A 20,319-nucleotide genomic window follows, 5' to 3' on the forward strand; every position below is an offset into this window, starting at 1 on the left:
GGGTCACCAGAAAAATGACTGTGCCATGGCACACTGTGGACAGGGAACCCTCTCTCTCCTACCTTACCATCTCTCCAGATTGTCAACCCTGGTTGACACCAGCCACCTGCTTTTTGACTCCTGAGAACATTGACTGTCTGAGGACTCCACATGATGCCCTGTCTCAGTCACCAGGGAGTGACCGCCATCCCTGCCTCACCTACTCTGGATCGATTCTCTCATTGCTTTAACTATTGGGTATCTGAGCATAGTTGGCAGAACTCGGCTCACAGGCTCACAGGGAATGACAGGTAGGTGATAGGAGTGCAAGCGGCTTCAATCATACCACGCGTGAGATTCATGATTTGTCAATCACCTGTGCCTATTGTTTCCCATCGCTTTTGTAAAGGATGGAATCACATACACCATTGTCACAAATGCTTTCATCCATGATCCACATGCTGAAGTATAAGCTATTTGATTTCAACCAGCAAGAAAACAATCAAAAGAATCCTTGGCACCACAGACCTGGAGACTGCAACCTTCTCATTATTCTTTGCTTCTAAAGAGCACAGGCCCTGCCCTTTTCTGCCCTTGGGATGACAGACTTCCTGCTCAGCAGCACCTGGCGTGCTGGGTTCAAGGTCTAGGTCATGCGAGCACCTCATCAAGAGCCAAGGCTTGTCAGAGAGTGCTCATTAAAATTGTTTATAGATATGAGTAGCTGTCTATCCTGAGTCTATATTGTTTATATGTAAGTGAGGTTATCCAGCCTGGGTCCACAGAGGCACAAAGATGCCATTGTGGGACCAGGACCTGTCAACAGATCCTGGGCCAGCTGGGTCTCCAAACAGGACATTGAGGGCCAAGAATTGCAGAATGGGTAGGCAGCAGACAGAGCTCCTGCTAGGGAGGGAGCTGGGCTGAGTCCTTAGAGAGGGCAGACAGGGCAGCTCAGCCATAGACTCTGGATTCAGGGGGCTCTGGCCACCTTGTGCCCCTCTTGCCCTTTTGATTCAAAGGGACCTAGACTTGTGGTCACCTTGGTGGCCTGTCGGTGTTCAGACAAATGGGAGTGTTAATTTTAGTTTGATGGGGACTCCTGTCTGAGAAAGGTGATGCAATTGTACAAACACTGGCTCTCAACTGCCTGCGTCAGACCTAAGACCTATCACAGGCCACAAGATGCGGAAGGGGCTTCAATTGTGCAGCATGGGCTGAGGCTCCATCACTTCTTTCAGCAGGCCCTCCGATCACCAGCACAGCAGCTTATCCTCTGTTAAAGTCGCTGCCCTTGACATATCCCTTCGTGAACACACAATCATGACCCCCTGATGTGTATGAGCTTCACTGTAACACTGTGGAGCACAGGTTTCAACTCCACACTTCTCAGGAGTTTAGAACGTGACACAGAAGGTAGATGATGGGTAGTGGTGAGGAAGAAGGAGTGAGATGCTTGAGAGTCAGAAGGGCAATAATAGAGCCCAGATGGCTCCAGGGGCAGAATGCAGCAGTTCAGGTGACTGCGGGCTTGAGAGTGGCTAGCGGCTTCTCTTTCAGGAGACCTCGAGTCATCACATGTTGACCCTACCCACATTTAGGAAGGGCTTCCAGGCATGAGCAGCAGTGAGGTGATGTCCTCGAACAATGTGGGCTCTGGGAATCAATGGGACTGTGCACGGAGAAGAAGCTCAGTCCCTTTCTGATGAGGAGGAGCTGACAAGCCACCTTCCAGAGAAGGTGGCCAGGCCAGTCACGGTGCCCAAGGGGTAAAGCAAAGCTAGCGATTGAACTCAGCATTCCCTTACTGGCCCAGAGTGCAGACTCTGTTTCCCACCCCACACCTGAGTCACTTATACTCTCTGAGGTCCTTCAGGAGCAGCACCCTTGGATGGTACAGACATTGTAGATCTTTTTTCTGGAGGTGGAAATGAATGACCACCACATCTCAAAGGTAACAGCATCCACCCCCATGATAGACATGGATTTGGCCATGACAGATGGCCAGGAGGGGCGTGGCTAGTGTCATATGGCCATAAAGGGCATCCTTTGAGGAGCCAGCACAGCCTCATTGAGTCACCCCAGTGCCATGTCTTGTCTGAGAGCACACAGCCTGGCGATGAAGAGCCTGCTCCTGACTGTCACATTGTTTGTCCTGGTGGCTGTCCTACAGGCCCAGGATGACCTGCCCTTCCTCTCAGAAGAAAACAAAGTGAGGCAGGGAGGGATGGTGGACAGGTGTATGTGGAAGGCTTGACTGCTGTCCAGTGCCTGAGGACTGGGGCTAGCACTTGTGAGGTTTAGGTCTTTGGAGTCTGAGCAGACACTGCTGTTCTCTAGCACTCATGGGCTCCTGGGCCACAGAGGTGGAGCAGGAAGGGTCCTGGAGCAGTGACACCCAGAACCAGAAAGTCTCACTTGATAGGTCCTTTGTGTGTTGTTTCTTAGGCTCCTGAATGTTTTCAGCCTTTGGAGACAGACAGCTTCTGCTTCAACTAGACCACAAAACTGTAGTTATAATTGAATTTTAAGGAGCATGGGGTTGGGGAATGGAGCCTCACCAGTTTGGGGCTGCATCTTGGTCTCTGGGATGTGTGTTCAGGCTGCATGCCTATGGACAACCTGGTGGAGACTTGGGTTGGGCAAATGTGGGCTCAGGACTCTGTCTGCTACAGCTCTCAGGCATCTGGTTCGTAAAGGCCATAGCGATTCAAAGGAACCTGGCAGAGAAGAGGAGACCTGTGGTAGTGTTCCCTCACAGAGTGACATGCCCGGAACAAGGAACTTTGGAGGTCAGGACCACTGTCATGTGAGTGTTCCCCATGTGTCTTTTCAACTTTATCTCCCCTCCTCTGTCTGTGTTTGGACACTGGTGACAGAAAAGGCCCTTCCTTTGAGGGACCACAGTCTCAGCATCCTAAAACTTGGAGGATTTGATACTGGATTTCAGGGGTCATTGTTCTAAGGCTGATGAACCAGGTGATCCCAGTAGAGCACAGGCATGTGTTCTGAAAGAGGCTGCTGGTTGGTTTCCTGTTTTCCAGGTCTGAGGGCCAGTGCATTAAGGTAGGATTTCGCATCCAGAGAACAGAGGAGCCTGGTCAATACACCACCTGTGAGTCCCTGTCTCAGTTTCTTCTCCTGTTGCTTTGATAAAACTCTCTTTGTTTTTTCCTGTTTCAAGATTTTATTTTATTTACTTTTTTCTTATTTTTGCTTAAAAACTTTTCACACAATATATTTTTTTCATTTTTTTATTTAAAAATTATTTTTCATTTTACATACCCACCCAGTTCCTCCTCCTTCCCCTTCTTCTGCCTCCCTCCAGCCTCTTCCTCTTCCCACCCCCATCCACTCCTCAGAGGGGGTTAGCCTTCTTTGGGCTAACACAAAGTCTGGCATACCAAGTTGAGGCAGGATTAAGCCCCCCCCCCCAATCAAGGCTGAGAAAGGTAACCCACCATAGGGAGTGGGATCCAAAAATTCATGCCCCTGGGTTAGGTCCTGGTGCCACTGCCAGGCCACCCAAAAGTTCAAGCCACATAACTGTCACCCACAATCAGAGGGTCTAGTTCAGTCTCATGCAGGTTCCCCAGCTGTCAGTCCATAGTCCATGAGCTCCCACTAGCTCGGGCCAGCTGTCTCTGTGCTTTTCCCCATCATGATCTTGACCCCCCTTGTTCATATGGTTCCCCCTCCCCCTCTTCATCTGAACTCCCGGAGCTCAGCCCAGTGCTTGACTGTGGGCACCACATCTGCTTCCATCAGTTACTGGGTGTAGGTTCTATGATGACAATTAGGATAGCCACTAATCTGATTAAAGGGGAAGGCCTGTTCAGACACCCTCTCCACTATTGCTGGGAGTCTTTGCTGGGGTCATCTACTTTAATCAACACTGCTTAAGGGAGAAAGGGTTTGCTTTAGCTCTCAGTTCAAGGTACAGTACAAAATAGTGGGTTATCCAGGCAGCTGGAGCATGAAGCAGCTGCTCGTCATACTACACCCATAGTCAGAAGACAACAATGAATGCATTCACACCAGTGCTCCGATGGCCTCACCATTTTACACAGTCCGGGATCTGATGCCCGAGGAATGCTCCTGCCCAAAACTGAGATGATTCTTCCACAATCTATTAACATAATCAATATCACACCCACGGTCATGGCCAGTGGAGCATCTCCCAGGTTATTACACCTGGCTGCACTTGATTATCCCTTGCTAGGCAAGCTTTGGGGTTGCAGCATCCTTGCCCTATGTACTTTTCAGGAAGACATACCCAGCTAATTCTCAGATGACTTTAGACATTGCAGACTGGTCCATAGATGAGACCATGCTTCCCTTTAGATAGTGCTGACCCACTGGCCAATAGGGAGACTGAAGCTTAGGATTTAGGAAACAAGGCATTGTAGCCTCCAGGGAACCAGTCAAGCAGAGCCTCCGTCTTCCATGACACCTGTGGTTCCAACTCCGTAGCTATGGATGACACCTTGTGATAGGGCCACAGCACATCTGTCTTGTGATAGGGCCGCAGCAAGGCCTGGAGCCAGTTAGCTGGGCGCTCATGGGTTATTGCTGAAACTTTCTAGACTGTTTCTTAGTGTCGTCTGAACATTGTCTTTGAAAAAGACACTACATACTCGTTTGTCTTTATTCTGTAGTTTCGGGCCAGATGTTCTACTACATCTATGAGCTTCCAGTGAAGGACCACTACATCATATACATGGAAAACCTTTCGCTTGAGAAAGAATCCCAAAGGGGATTCCTCATAGGTGAGGGATTCCAGAGACTCCACCTCCTGCCCATGCCCTCTACTATCTGAATGTGCACAGCTATCCCCTGGCACCCTGTGTGTCCCTCTAGCAGCTCTGCATAAGGTGCTGTGTGGTAAGTGGGCATGCTCTGAAGTGGGAAGGTGTGGATTGTGCAGAACTTCCAGGGACATGGCCAGATGGGGCCTTGAGCCCTGACTAATAGGACAGAAGTTCCAGCCAGTGACTTACTACATGGCACTTCCAGGGGTCTCAGGTTTCATAGCAGACAGGCATCACTGAAAGGCTGTGTCCTAACAGATATCTTTTATGGGCTGTTGTGGAATAGTAATTTAAGATGTGTTACATTTGTTTATGCTGTGGAACATTTATTTAATGATGCAAAGATGTGTTGCATTCTTTTATGTTGCATTTGTTTAACTCTGTGAAAGCTGTGTTACTTTGCCTGTCTAAATTGGTCTAATGAAGAGCTGAATGGCCAATAGCCAGACAGGAGAGGGATGGGTGGGGCTGCCAGGCAGAGGGAATAAATAGGAGGAGAAAATTTAGGTTTGAGAGAAGAAGGGGAGTGAGGAGTGAGAAAAGGAGGAGAGGAGGACTCAAGGGGCCAGCTACCCAGCCAACCACAGAGTAAGAAGTAAAGAAAAATATATAGAATAAAGAAAGGTAAAAAGCCCAGAAACACATGTAGTTAAAGAGAAACGGGATGATTTAAGTTAGAAAAGCTGGCTAGAAACAAGCCAAGCTAAGATTGTGCGTTCATAAGAAAGAAAAAGTCTATATATTTATTTGGGAGTTGAGATGTGGGTCCCTCAAAAAGAAAAGAGAAAAAAAAAAACCAATTCCAATGGGCAATGACCCCCATGGACAGGAGGCAGACTAGTGACCTTGAAGGTCCTTCTTAGTTAGAATGTGGGGGTAGGTGGGTGGGTGGTGGGAAAAGGGGAGGAAGAGGGAAATGGGGTTGGTATGTAAAATATAAAATAAATTTAAAAAAGAACGTGACATTATTTGTCTGCTTAGGATGTCACCTATATGTTTGGTCATACAGTGGCCCTATGCGTCAGCGATACCCACTTCCTGTTCACTAGCTAAAAACTCTGAGATTATGTTCCTGAAGCTGGCCACCTGGTCTATTCCCTTATTTGTTCACTCCCTCCTCCTGAGGCTGCCAAGGTTCAAGCTTCCAAAGTACTGAAGTCAAGCAATCAAAAGTCCCCTTTGGGCTTCCCTAATTAACAAATCCCATCTCCATGCTAACTCTAAAGTCTCCTCCCCTCTTGCTCCCATCTTCTCCAGGTTGAGTGGCCTAGTGCTGGACAGTGCTTTTGTCTTGGTGTCATTGGCTCCCAACAGAGCTGAGCAGTCACACCCTCTCTGTCTCTGCTCACAGGAAGGTGTCCAGAAGAAAACCTGGAGGCCCTGGAAGAATTTAAGAATTTCACACAGCTCAAAGGATTTTTCCAAGAAAATATCATTGTGCCTGAGCAGAGAGGTGAGAAAACGCTCTGCTCCTTCCCTACCGTGATTCTGTAACTGTTGTGTAACCATGTGCCTTCCTTCACCAGCAGGGCCCTTCTTATGATCTTAATCACGGGGCCATCCAAACTGCAGGTGTAATGTGGGTCTTCACCCTGGGGATACACTTTTTTTTTTAAACTTAAAAACTTAAATAAAAAACAATCTTATTTTACATACCAATCCCAGTCTCCCCCCCCCCCACAAGCACACATCCCACTCCCATCCACTCCCCTGGGAGGGTGAGGCCTTCTATGGGGGATCATCAAAGTCTGTCACCTCATGTGGGGCAGGTCCTACGCCCTCCCCCATGTGTCTAGGCTGAGAGTATCCCTCCGCAGGGAATGAGCTCCCGAAGCACCCCAGACACCTTCTTATATTTGATTTTTTTTTCTTGCTTTTACAGCACGCTGTGTTCCCAGACATGACAGTGGTAAGCAACCTTCTGAAGGCATCTGACAGAACCCAGAATCCTCAGTTCAGGGTTAAACTTTCTATCTGTTCTTGGCCCTCCTCCAATCCTCTCATTCAGGAGGGACGCTGTTTAGTCAGGAAGCAGTGACCGTTCCAGGAAGATAATTCCCAAGAAGTCTGCCCTTTCTTTTCTTGGAGTCTTTCCCATACCATGGTCTCCATTTGGTCTAATTCCATGCCCTCGGTACCCACCAAACACAATCAGAGGTCTACAAGGTCAAGGGAATCAGGATTGTTTAGGGGCCCAGGTATTCTCACAGGGACCTCCCAGAGGCTTGATGGAAGGAAGACCTTTAATAGGCACCTACCTACCATGTAGCTACTCTCTGACTGCTATCCTCATGGTAAGGGAAGGGTTTCTCTTTTGTGTTCCTCTCTCTGTCACAGCCCACCAGGACCACAACTGCCAAGCCATCTTTGCCACTAGTACCCAGCAATAACCTCACTGGACGACTCTTCCTCTGGACTACACTCCACTGAGCTGTGTTTCCCTTCCCTGAGACCCACTCCTTCCTTGATGGTTACTCCCCAGTGGACCATCATCCTGCTTTAGCTTTTAAGCCCTGTCTCTGCGATGTCTGAATCCAATAAAGAGTTGAGCATGTTTTCTGTGTTCAGATTTTTGCGGTAGGTCTTCTTAGTTCAAGTCTGATGAAATATTGGAATTAACAGATACCAGACACCAAGTAGCATGCCACTCAGCAGTCCTGTAGAGCTATGTTATGTGCCTCCAATGCTAAGTAGCTTCAGAAGATGTCTGACACTGGGGCAGGAGGATTTGGATAGCAACTAGGGTGGGCAGGACTGGGCCATGGCATTATCGTTGCAAATGTCTGAAGGTCCCCTACAGAGATCTTGCTGTTGTTGTTTGCTGCAGCTCCAGGCAATGAAACACAAACCACAAAACTCAACAAAACCCACGTGGAGTTCATTGGGAAAGGAAGGGGCTGGTGTCAGTGACAGGAGTGGAAATGGAGAGAGAACAAGCAGAGGTGCTTGCTTAAATGGGAAAGCTTTCACTTGCATACAAAGTCCTTATGCAGCCATGTAATGCATGAGGTAGCCACACAACGGCCCTTTGAGCTGTCTAAGTATTTGCCTGAATGCTGGTATGCATACCCTGACAATTGGCAGGGAGCAGGGCTAGCATAATGCCAGGATATCAACACTTGCTACACTGGTGAACTTCATGGAATCCCATGAGGGAGTTAGCTTTGAATAACCTAGGAGCAGTGGCAGGGGTGGAGGGAGGAGGATTGCAGGACCCTCCCTCATTACCCTCAAGCAATGAAGACCTGGATGCAGATCTCTGGGTATTTTTATTTACCTTGGCTTTTCTGTTATTGGTCCGTATTTGAGGTCTGTGTTGATATTGCCTCAGGGGCATGGTGGGACCACAGTAATAGAGGGCTGGGACAATACTTTGAATGATCAAGATAGACCCAGAATTTGCCAATCTCAGTGGGACATGTAATTCCTGGAGAATGAGCGTGCATCATCCTTTTCCTCTGAGAAACTGCCCATTGCTCTTCAATGAGCATCAGCAGCAACCTTCAGCCCAGCTCCCACCCCCATCTGTTGTTTCTCCTTGCCCCTCTCTGCCTGGACTTGGTCCCCTGGGAAGGGAGTCAACCCCTCAGGTATATGCTGGAACCTGAAGCAGCAGGGACGATTTGGAAGGAAGTGATAGCAAGAAAATTACAAAGCTGAGTATTGTGTGTGTCTCTGCTGTGTGAGACCCAAGTATATTATGGAAATATCAAAGGCCTGCATTCAAGAATATAAAAAAAATAAGTAGACATATTTCACTGAGCTCAGGATAAAAAGTGCATTTCATACTATTGAAGCAGTAAGGTAAAAAAATCTTATGTGAAAAATACATTTGACTTACTGAAGTAGATAAGATTTAAAACTGACTGGATTGAATCCAGCACTTGGGCAATGAGGCGGGCAGATCTCTGTGAGCTTGAGATTAGTTTGGTCTATGTGGGGAGTTCCACACATAGAGATGCAGTCTCAAAACAAACCAAAACTTAGCATGTGTCTAAGACAGTTGATTTTTCATTGAATTTTTTCAAGGAGTTTTAATACACGATTCCATTCCATGTTTTATGCATTTTAATCTGTGCTTCTAGCACAGTTTGTCACCCAAATCTTCCTCTGTGGTATCATTTGTGGGCAGGTCCTCCTCAACACTCCACCCATGGAGGTGCCTTTAGATTATCCTCTGGAACCGGTGCAATGTTGTATGACTTTTCCTGGGGATAATGTGAGTGTCCATTCACTCCAGACAGAGCAACGACAATAAGTAAAGAATCCATTTCACCCAAGTCTATCTGGCTGACCCATTGCATGTATTAGTACAGTGTGTCAGAGGCTATTTTGAATACTGTGTGTGACTCGGGATGCTGCATCCTCAAAACTTCCTTCTCCATTGGTGATGCCGCATGAAACACTGAGTAGCTTGCTCTCTGTCCACTGGTTCTAGACAGCTCCAGCAAAGAGTCTCCTCTTTCCTAGCAATTATTTACTATTTATAGAACATAGGTGGTAGGAAAGGGCCATGAATCTTGCACATTTCTTGTGAGTTTTATGGGCTTCCTGCAATTCTCTCCACAATGGAATGTTTCATTGTTGTCAGATTTTTCTTTGAGCTATCAGCTCACAAATTTTAATGACACAGAGTGTAACATCAATAATAAAACACCCAGAAACTGATATTGGGGTTCAAGCTTCAAGCTGAAGATCAGAAAAGCAAAGCAGCCAAACTCTACCTCAGGCTCAAAGGTCTGATCCTGTCTCCATGAGCTGTCCATCAAGCCTCAGACTGCTGCCTCTACCTCAGGCTCAAAGGTCTGATCCTGTCTGCATGAGCTGTCCATCAAGCCTCAGACTGCTGCCTCTCCTCAGTGTGGCTGAAGAATCATTGCCCGATACTGACTACTGAAGACCCTGCTCTTTTACACCTCTTTAGTACTGGGATGAAAGATGTGAGCTCTGTTACTCTTTTAGACTGATTCAGTCTCAGAAAGATCCATCTGCCTTTGTCTTCTGAGTCTTGGGATTAAAGGTGTGTGCCACCACTGCCTGGCTTCTATGGCTAACTAGTATGACTGCTTTGCTATTTTGATTTTCAGTGGATTTAATAAGTCATAAACAATGTATCACCACAATAGAGATTTAATAATTATGAAAGCTCTGCCTATAGCTTAGGCTCGTTCCTAACTAGCTTTTATAACTTAAAGTAACCCATTTATATTAATCTACTTTCCATCATGTGGTGTCACCTCTCTTCCATCTTGCATCTTCTGCTTCCTCTCCATGTCTCCTGGTGTCCTCCCTGTTCCCCAATTATCTCCTCCTACTTCCTCTTTCTGTCTGGGAGTCCCATCTATATATTTTTTCTAGCTATTGGCTGTTTAGCTCTTTATTAAACTAATCACAAGAATACATCTTTACACAGTGTACAAATATCCCACAATACTTCAGTCTGAAAGAAACAGGTACACAGTTCTCCACCTTGTTCCTCTCTTACATTCTTTCTGCTCAGTCTCCTCAGAAGCTCACTGAGTCTTGGAGATACGTGGATAGCAGACACCTTTTCTTTCATATACAGTAGTAGTTATATAGTCTCAGCAACTTGGGAAGCTATGAAGCTCTGCAGTAACCAGTACTGATTGGAAAGAAAAAGTAATGGTTTCCCTCTGTGATTGAGGCTGCATATGGCAGTAATCTATGAGCATGAACACGTATGTTTAGAAGACTTTTTTTTGGGAAAATCATTGTTGTCTAATAAAACAAGAGCACTAATCACATCCCAAGATTTTGACCTTTGTAGCTACAAGTTTTGCCCTTGCTCACAGAACTGAACAAGAGTTCCCTCCTGTGCAGCCTGTCTTGTTTTTTATTTTTTATTTTTTTATTTTTCGAGACAGGGTTTCTCTGTGGCTTTGGAGGCTGTCCTGGAACTAGCTCTTGTAGACCAGGCTGCTCTCGAACTCACAGAGATCCGCCTGCTTCTGCCTTCCAAGCGCTGGGATTAAAGGCGTGTGCCACCAACGCCTGGCCTGTGCAGCCTGTCTTAATTTCCCTTGTAAAGCGGCTGGTTGTGCCGATTGAAAGGAGAAAAAGTGACAAGGTGGGTCCCTCTGGTGGGTCCTGCCAAGGTATGCCCCTAAAAGAACAGGCCATGTGCAACAGGGTTAGTGCAAGAAGTTTATTGGGGGAGGGGGAGGGCGAGAGTGAAAGAGCAAACAGCCATCTTGGTCTTGGAGTGGGGACATGAGAGAGAGAGAGAGAGAGAGAGAGAGAGAGAGAGAGAGAGACAGACAGACAGACAGACAGACAGACAGACAGGAAAGCAAGAGGAGCAAGAGAGAGAGGACAGTGACAGACGGGCACTTTTTAAAATTGCTATTATTTTTTTATTAATTAAATTTATTTTATATTCCACCACAGTTTCTTCTCCCTCCTCTCCCCCCACACCCCCAGCCCTCTGTGCCCCCCAAATCTACTCCTTCATTTCTGTTCAGAAACGGGCAGGCCTCCCATGGGTGTTAACAAAGCATGGCATATCAAGTTGAGGCAGGACTAAGCTCCTCTCCTCATATTGTTATGCCCAGGGTCGCAGAACCTCCCCCCACCCAACAAGACCACCACAGTGCCAAGTGCCGACGCAAACACACAAGTGTTTATTAAGAACAAACTAGAGTTTGGGGCATCCATGCAGCACTCTGACACGGGATGAGAGGCAGGGGAGTGAGCTTATGATGGGGAAAACAGGAAGCCGGGGAAGTACAAGCCTTGGCCTTTTCTGATTGGTTCAGGGGAGATGCTTCCTGGGTTGATTGGTCCTGGGGATAAGTAAGCATTTGGAAATTTCCACTGGAGCATCTGGTGAGCTATTGGGACATCAGGTGACCATGATAAGATGTTTTTCCTCAGCATCAGGCTGATTTAGCAGCATTTGGGGGCCCTGAAGCAACTATTAGATGTTTGTGGTTTTTCTGGAAACTGGGTTCAGGGTCTGATCAGCAGCTTCTCAAGATGGTGTCCAGCATAAAATGGCATTAGTCTTGCCTGCTGGTGTCTGGCCGCTCAGTATTAAGGCTTGGCAAGGCAACCCAGTATGAGGAATAGGCTCCCAAAAGCCTACCAAAGCATCAGGGGCAGGTTCCATTCCTACTCCAAGGAGTCCCATAAGTAGACCACGCTATACAACTATCACACATAAATAGAGGGCCTAGGTCAGTCCTGTGAGGGCTGCTTAGCTGGCAGTCCAGTGTCTGTGAGCTCCTATGAACCCAGGTTAGTTGTCTCTGTGGTTCCCTTGTGATGACCTTGACACCCTAGCTCATGCGATCCTCTTTCCCGCTCTTCAACAGGGTTCCCAGAGCTCGGCCCAGGGCTTGGCTGTGGGTCTCTGCATCTGCTTCCATCAGTTACTACATGAAGGCTCTCTGATGACAATTAGGGCAGTCACCAATCTGATTACAGGAGATGGCCAGGTGGGCACTTCCAAGGGGTGTGGGAGTCGCATAGCCAATAGTCGACAGGCACCTGTTGGCAGGTGATGGCAAAACAGGCTGGCCAGTGAGGCAGAAGCTAACACCCGTCACAGCATTGCCACTTCAGCACTACCAGAGAAACATTGCCCGACCTGTTGGTAGTGAAGCACAAGTTGTCCATAACCAAGCAGGACAGCACATGATAATTCTGCATCAGTATGTACCCTGTAGCACTAAAAGAGCCAATCAGCTGTGGCAGGGGGTGGAGGGTTTTCTGCTCAGTTCCAATCTGATTTCTCCATGTTTGTAGCCACAGTGTTCAGGGTCTTCAGCAATAGGTTCTTATTACCTACTGTTAACATGTGGCCACGGGCAAGAGCCCTTTTTGTCTGTAGGGCCTCTGAGATCCTCTGTCAACAGACTATTAGGGAGTTTCACTGAGATTCTTAGCCAACATTTTCTTTTTGGCTCCTAGGATTGTGTTTCCTCGAGCAATTCAAGGTAACTTTAATATTTAAATATTTTGTGTGTGTGTGTGTGTGTGTGTGTGTGTGTGTGTGTGTGTGTGTGTGTGTGTGTAGAATATGCATGTATATGCAGGTGTGTTTGTGTGTGTATGTGTGGTGTGTATGCATGTGCACAGGGCAGAGCTTGTCATGGCTGTCTTCCTTTGACTCACTCCATCTCTTTTTTTGAGTCAGCATCTCTTATTGAACTTGGAACATGGAGTTTTGGCTAGACTAGCTAGCAACAAACCCACAGGATCTCTGTCTCTATCCCCCATCCCCATGCACTGGGGTTGTGGATGCATGTTTTCCTGTCTGCCTTTTAAGTGGGTGCTGGATATTTGAATTCAGGTCTTCATTTATGCCTAGGAAGCACATTCCCGCTGAATAGAGTACTCATCCCCCACATTTCAGCTCTTACAGCTGTTTTTTTTTTAAAGATTTTTAAAACATAAAGATTATTATGTGTGTGTTTACATGCCACAGTGCACGTGTGGAAAGAGGACAACTCATGGGAATAGGCTCTCTCCCCACCATGTAGATTTTGGGAACTGAACTCTTTGCAGCAAATGCCTTTACCTGCCATTCTTACAGCTGTTTTAACCATTCTTTCAGATACTTTTCGAAATCTGAAAGGCATTCACTGAGTATCATTATCTAATGGAGCCCTTCTACAGACAATGCTCAAGATCTGCAAATCTACTGCCATCCACTACAAACAAGTTCCAGTTGATCTTGGAAGGCTAAGAGGAAATAAAAAAGAAACATCAGGTCCATTGTGGCACAGAAAGGTCTCAGAATTTATAGCTATCACTCCATCAATAGATCCATGCTGGGTATTGCAGCATGGCTGCAAGCATTATAGGTCCAAAAGAAATCCCAGACAAATGGCTAACTGTGGGCTTATTAGCATACCAAAGCACAGGCTGGCCTCCAGGATCTCTGAGTGCCCATTACAGAGGGCGTGCTGGCATCCTGTCTTCTCTCTCCTTTTCTCACCCTGCCTCCTACCCTAAACTCCTGCTCATGTGCTTCCCACCCATCCCCCTCGCACTGTCTTAGTCTTCTTGGTTCTCTTGGCCTTCTCTCTCAGTCCTCCTCTCTTGTTCTTCCCTGCTCCCTCTCTTCTCACGGCCCATTTCACTCTACTGGCCATGTTTAGTCTACTGCTTTCTCTCTCTGCTCTGGACTCTTCCAGATGCTTCTGGCTGTGTTCTCCCTCTTGTCTGGGTAGAGACGGTTTGCTCAGCCCAGGGTCCTTTCACAGTGTCATGTTTTATGTATGATTTATTTTTCTATTCATAAAAGATGTAGGATCCAAAATGAAAGGAAATGTGACCTTTGTTGAGTCTGACACTTCATTTAATTGACAGGAGCGTTTATCTCTATCCACTTTCCTGAAAGCAACGTAATTTTGTTCTTCATATGGATAAACAGAGCTCTCTCTTCTTTTTTTCTTTATTCCGGCATTTGTTCACAGACACCTGGCTGGTTCCAAAACTCAGTTGTGAATGCTGCTGCGGTAAACACAGATGTGCCAGTGTCTCTATGTGTTTAACTGAGACTCCTTCAGGTGTGTTTACCAGAGTGCATGTGAGCCAAGTGGTGCTTTTTATTATCATAAAAAGTTTCCCGAGGAATCTCTGTATGGCTTGCCATAGTGATTGAACTAATTTACATTCCTACCAGCAGTATGTGAGGGTTCCCTTTTCTCACATCCTCACCAGTATCTGTTGTTACTTGTTTTCTTAATGATTGACATTGTGGCTAGGCTGAGGTGGGATTTCAGTGAGCATTTCCCTGATTGTGAACAATGAGGGCACTATCATATGTTATTGTCCATTTAGACTTCAGCTTTGAGGACCCTGCTTCAGTCCCCAATTATTGATTGGATGGTTTGGATGTTTGTATTTAGGTTTTTGAGTTCTTTATGTAGTCTAGTTATTAATCCTCTGCCGAGGTTGTCCTATTCTGTAGGCCAGTTTTCACCCATGTTATTGCTTGCTTTGGAAAAGTTTTTCAGTTCCATCCAATCTCTTTAATCAATTCTTGGCTTTGTTTCCTGAGCAACTGTGCTCATATCCAGACCTCCCCCTATGTCCATCTCTTGAAGTGTCTGTGTTTTACTTTGTCAATTTTATAGTTTCAGGTCCTACATTAAGATCTTTGACTCCTTTTGCATAGATTTTTGACAGGATGAGATAGAGACCCAGCTCCATTCTTGGGCCTGACCTTCAGGCCTCCATTAGCACCGGTTGAAGAGGCTTCCTTCCACTCATTGTATGTTTTTGGCATAATTGTCAAGAACTAGGTGTCACAAGGTGTTGCTCCATTCCTAAGTCCTCTATTCTTTCTCTTTGGTCTATGTTTCTGTTTGCTGTCAGCCACACAATGCTTTGGGAGGTGTTTCTATCTTCTAGTGTCTTCTTCAATTTGTTATTTTCAATTTAAAAATTTTGATTTTAAAGTTATTTCATCTTTTTTTGGGAAGGTTAATTGCAAGACATTAAATTCATTATTTTAAAAACTGTTTAGAATGGGATTTTCCCCTGATTATGTTATCCATGTGTTCACTACTGCACATAGTGATACAATTTATAGAAAAGTCACATGTTTTTACCTTGTTTTTTTTAACCTGACACTTGGGCAAAGAGTTAATTAGTTCTTATAGTTTCCAAAGTCTCTCATGTAGAGGATCACGTCATCAGAAAATACTGATGTCTTGACTTCTTCTTTTCCTATTTATATCCCTTTAACATCTATTTCTTGTCATATTGATTAGCTAAGATTCATGCCGTTTATTGAGTAAGAGTAAAGAATGCGGACACTCTTATCCCTGCTCACCTCCCCGCCATGCCCCCCAAAGGAAACAAATCAAAGTAATCAAGCAAGCTAACAAAAGCAAAGGTGAAAACAAAAACAACCCTCTCCCCCCCCAACTGGACCAAAACAAAAACTACAACAGAAAAATCTCTTTGATTCTCCTTCTTTTTTGTTCCTCCAACACCTCTTCATTGGTCCTGGTGGCAATGGAGGCTTTAATGTGCCATATAGAATACCCCTTGGTCCCATCAGTTTTACTGGCATATGTCTATTGCAATGAGTCAATGATCTGGTTCAAGGCCTCTGGTTTCTGGTATATCACCATCACTGGATCCCCACAGGAACTCTTCTGGGATATCTGTGGCTGCCATGAGTCTTGGAGATCTTGTGGCTACCGTTCTACAGGACAAGTCCTTTCACCAGCTCCAGCAGGTCATAGGCGGAGTAGATGCTAGGGTGGGTCAATCCAAGGTCCAGTTGTGGTCCTGGATGGTAGCCAAGCTGGCAGTCCAGGCCCCTGGGACCACCCGCCTACATGCATGCCCTCAGGGTTGGTTCACCCTGGCCTGTGGTGAGAGGAGGGGGCTGTCTCTCCAGCATGCAGGGGCCAGAGGCAAAGCCAGCTTTCCCAGGCCCAGTGAAGGCGTGGCCAGCCCAGCATGACCCTCTGATTTCATCTCACATTGTTTCTAAGGCCTCCCGAGGTGACACAGGCCACAAACATCCATAAAGACCCCAGCTGTAGCTGCGCCATGGACCCAGACATGGCTCTCAGCAGCTGCTTGGGCCTGGTTGACATCCTGGCTCTGGGTAGAGGGACTGGCTACTCAGGTGGGAATGGTTGTGGTCCTAACCTTGGGCCTTTATGTGACCTTTGGTGGCAATGAAGGACCTGGATTTCAGCACAGACCCCAGCCACAGTAGAACCATGGACCCCAACATGGTCCTCGATGCTTGTTTACATCTTGAGGGATCAAGAACTGCTTAGACCCAGAGGTGGATTCCATCAGCATCCCATGTCTTCTCATGAGGCTTCAGGGCAAAAGTTTCACACTTTTCCCCAGAAAAGTGCCTCCATCTAGTACTGAGGTGTTCAGATACAAGAGTTTTCGGGAAACACCCAGGTAACACACAGGGACATAAACACAGAAATGTATGCACAGATGCACATAGATTTCCACACACAGACCCTCTCACATGAACACACACACACACACACACAACACACACACACACACACACACACACACACAGAGAGAGAGAGAGAGAGAGAGAGAGAGAGAGAGAGAGAGAGAGAGAGAGAGAGAGGCACACACACAATCACTGATTCACAGACAGGCCCCCAAATGCACAATGACACAGGATCACACACAGGCCCACACAAACATGATACAGGCACAGATATGAACACACATACACTGATCTGCTGACACACAGACAGAGACACACATAGGTACAATGTGCACTCGTACAGACACAGACATTGACATGGAGAGATAGGCATTCACTTGTCCACACAGACAGAAATAGACTGGTGCACTCCTACATATAGCTACACAAAGACATGCAAATGCAACACACACCTATACACTGGCTCATATCTCCACAAAGCAGAACAACACATTTTTACATGTGTGGAAAAGAACGACCCCTGAGCAGCTACAGTCCATGGCCTGACTCCCAACGTCTCTTAGGGTGTGGAGAGAGGAAGGCAGGTGATCTAAGAAAAGCTGCATTGAATTTGGGGACATTGTTGGGGTCCAGGTGCTGGGTGACTGGGGGCCCACAGTGAGGTTGTGGGATCATGAGAGAGGTCTGCAGGGTTCTCATGAGTCTGATGCAGTGGGGAAGACAGGGTACAGGAGCCAGGATGCTGGAAGGAGAGGGTACAGCTCAGTTCTCGGGGGCTGTGGCTGCAGAATACAGCATCTCTGTGTGATGAGGAAATGTGGTTGTGCTTGGATCTGGGATTTCTGGGAGAGATGGGGAGGCATGGAGTCTCCCTTTCTGGTGGGAATAATGCCTGTGCACGGGAGGGTGGGAACACGGGAACCCTGGTTCTCTCCCTGGCTCTGAATTCTCAGGCAGAACTTCCTGGGATGGGGTGTCTGGCACCCATTATAGGATAAATGTGCTTCTCAGAGTTCAGGTAACAGAGGCACCATAGCAACCATGCTGCTGTTCTTGCTGACCATAGTCTTGACCCTGTTCTCTGTGGTGCAGGCTGGCTACACCAATCATGGTGAATCCGCCACAACAGACAAGGTGAGATCTCTGGGAGGTCTGAAGGTGGGAACCAGGTTTCCTGCATGACGACGCATAACTGGGTGAGAGTCTGGGTTTGTTGCTGGACTTCGGTAGGCTACCTCTACTTACATGCTTGGGTCTGCCCTCATACTCTCTGCTAGGTGGGTGGTACCCACAGGCAGAGTGACGGGTTATGAGGGTATCTGTCTGGCTATTCTGTCACAGAGACCCACTGCCTTCCTCTGTCAGTCCTGGGTCCCCAAGGACCTTCTTTTAAGCACACAGAAATGGCACTTCACAATTCTGTGATCCAGAGATAGCACTAACTAGGAATAAGTTTTTGGAAGAACATTGTTGACTCCAATCCTTAGAGTGGTCCCTGATAGTGGAAGTAGGCAGGGACTGAATCCAAGGATCAAGGCACAACCAGGTTGTGTGGGTGTGGTCTTCAGTGACCCAAAACTCAGTGGTATTGTTCACAAGGTCTCGGGGTTTGCTGGGGTGGTAGGTGGAGGTCTGGTGTCCAGCTAGTACTGGACACATTGGAGCCCTGTACCCTCCATGGGTACAGCAGTGCCCAAAGGGCCTCAATAAGAACAGAGACAGCCTGGTCCATTGACCAGGACAGTTGCCTTTATCATGACATGACTGATCTGTCTCACAACTAAATCTATACATGTACCCCATTTCTTAATTGGATTATTTGGTAGCTTGATGTCTAGTTTCTTGAGCTCTTTGTGTATTTTGGAGATCAGCTCTCTGTCAGATGTGGGGTTGACACCACTCATTTCTATGTAGGGAGTCTTTCACTCTTCAGAAATTCATTGGGTTCTGAGGTTAATGAGGACCCCGCAGGAGTATGGGCATTTTCAGGATCCTGCCATCTGGGAGAGGACTTTGGAGAAATATTTGGAGACCAAGGGAAGGGTGTAGCCTGCCCTCTTCATGGAAAATGGTCTGGGGTGTGTTGGTTGGAAGACTGTTCTGAACTCAGAATATGGGTTGGTCATTGGCTCTGCACCTATCTAACGAAGAAGAAGATGGAGCCTGAGATAGGTTATTAACTGGTAATTTATTGGGAAGTTATACTCACATGAGGAATCAGTAACCAGATTTGGCACTCCGAGAAGTCCGGTCCCAAATGCTCCCAAAAGCTGGCTGCACCCGGAGAGAGAGAGAGCCTGGCTCCTCCTCACCCTTTATCCTACCCTTTACGTACTTGTGACCATGCCCAGCCTGATGTGGTCTTTGATACAGGTATCGGGGTCTTTCCCTACACCTATCTGTATCTGCTGTTTCCATAATAGTGTGATATGGAGAACTTAGAAAATGGGAACACATGTTGCCAAACCTGGGACTATGACTGGTTGTTGCATGTATTGAGGGTGGGGTGGGGCTGAGCTCTCCTCACTGTTGGGCACTGGGCATGTGAGCTGCAAAGGACCAGGAAGGTGTGAAGTAGAGAAACATGTCTCTTCTCTGTGTCCAGGAAACCCATTGGATGTATTGAGTTCAAGATAGCCATGAGTGAAGCAAAAGACAAACCTTGCTTCTTCACTCTCTGTAAGTGCTTATATTTAATTGTTCCATTTCAAAGATGATTTTTGGGAAATTCTGATAGCCACATGGCTTGTTCTTTGTCTACAGGCTTGAGGCTCTTTGTCACTATAGTGATCCTTGGAGGTGAGAACTTCAGTGTGGCCTTCTTAAGTGGTAAACCAACAATGTACATCTGTAGGGAGCTGCAGAAAACCACACCCAAAAGATGGCGCCGGTTTCCGCCTTCCGCCAGCCCGGCGGCGAGCGCTCTCTGTGGTAAACAACTCCAAATTAGGCAAAGGTCATGTATCCTCTTAATTCTGCTTGGAGACAACCTATCCTGGCGTGCCACGTAGGGTTAGGTGATTGGTAGATGTAGGCTATATCAGGCCCCGTCTCCCTCGGCCCGGGGGCCGCTGCCGCCGCCATTATACATTGTACAAAGCAAAGAGGTTCCCGATTAAACTGTGTTTGAAGAAGATTCCTCGGTGTGGCGTCTTTCTTGCTGGTCAAGGGTGGACGCCGCGAGTGGTGGCCCGTACGGGGAATCAGAACTTCTCACAGTCGGGGGTAAGTTCCCAAGGTAAGTGGAACTGTAAAGTCCGCGGTGAATGCGGAGATAGGTCTCCGGTAAAGGAGCACCAAGGTCCTCGGGAAAGAGGCGATAAAGTCTCCGGTAAAGGAGCACCAAGGTCCTCGGGAAAGAGGCGGTAAAGTCTCCGGAAAGGAGCAACACTGTTCGCGACAAAAGCGAACCGAAAGTAAAAAACCTCGCTTCTGCTTTAATTTGCAGAGTGAGAGTAAGTTAATGGACCTCGCTATTATAGTGGTGATTTGGCTGCTTTTTGACATCGCAGTGTGGGCTTTTGTTTTCTGGTGGTGTTATCCGACTTGCAGTGAGAAATCAAAGGAGAAACAGAAAAGGGATAAGAAGCGAGTTTATCCTTCTCTAGGAAG

At 47.0% G+C, this 20,319-nt stretch overlaps 1 protein-coding gene across 1 annotated transcript; it reads left to right on the top strand.

Moving 5' to 3' along the window:
• The first annotated feature begins 2,098 nt into the window (after nucleotides 1–2,098).
• Nucleotides 2,099–7,180, top strand: LOC100768300 (vomeronasal secretory protein 2-like). The gene is made up of 6 exons (XM_027422719.2): nucleotides 2,099–2,191; nucleotides 2,655–2,788; nucleotides 3,024–3,094; nucleotides 4,638–4,748; nucleotides 6,142–6,243; nucleotides 7,128–7,180. The coding sequence occupies exons 1-6, from the start codon at nucleotides 2,099–2,101 to the stop codon at nucleotides 7,178–7,180; spliced, it is 564 nt and encodes a 187-aa protein (XP_027278520.2).
• The last annotated feature ends 13,139 nt before the right edge of the window (nucleotides 7,181–20,319 follow it).

The sequence above is a fragment of the Cricetulus griseus genome, chromosome 6, assembly GCF_003668045.3.
Source record: "Cricetulus griseus strain 17A/GY chromosome 6, alternate assembly CriGri-PICRH-1.0, whole genome shotgun sequence".
In the NCBI taxonomy this organism is placed as follows: Eukaryota; Metazoa; Chordata; class Mammalia; order Rodentia; family Cricetidae; genus Cricetulus; species Cricetulus griseus.

Coding starts and splice junctions, on each gene's coding strand:
- LOC100768300 (XM_027422719.2), top strand. CDS start 2,099: ATGAAGAGCCTGCTCCTGACTGTCACATTGTTTGTCCTGGTGGCTGTC. Junction 3,095..4,637: donor GCCTGGTCAATACACCACCT/GTGAGTCCCTGT, acceptor TTTATTCTGTAG/TTTCGGGCCAGATGTTCTAC. Junction 6,244..7,127: donor CATTGTGCCTGAGCAGAGAG/GTGAGAAAACGC, acceptor TCTCTGTCACAG/CCCACCAGGACCACAACTGC.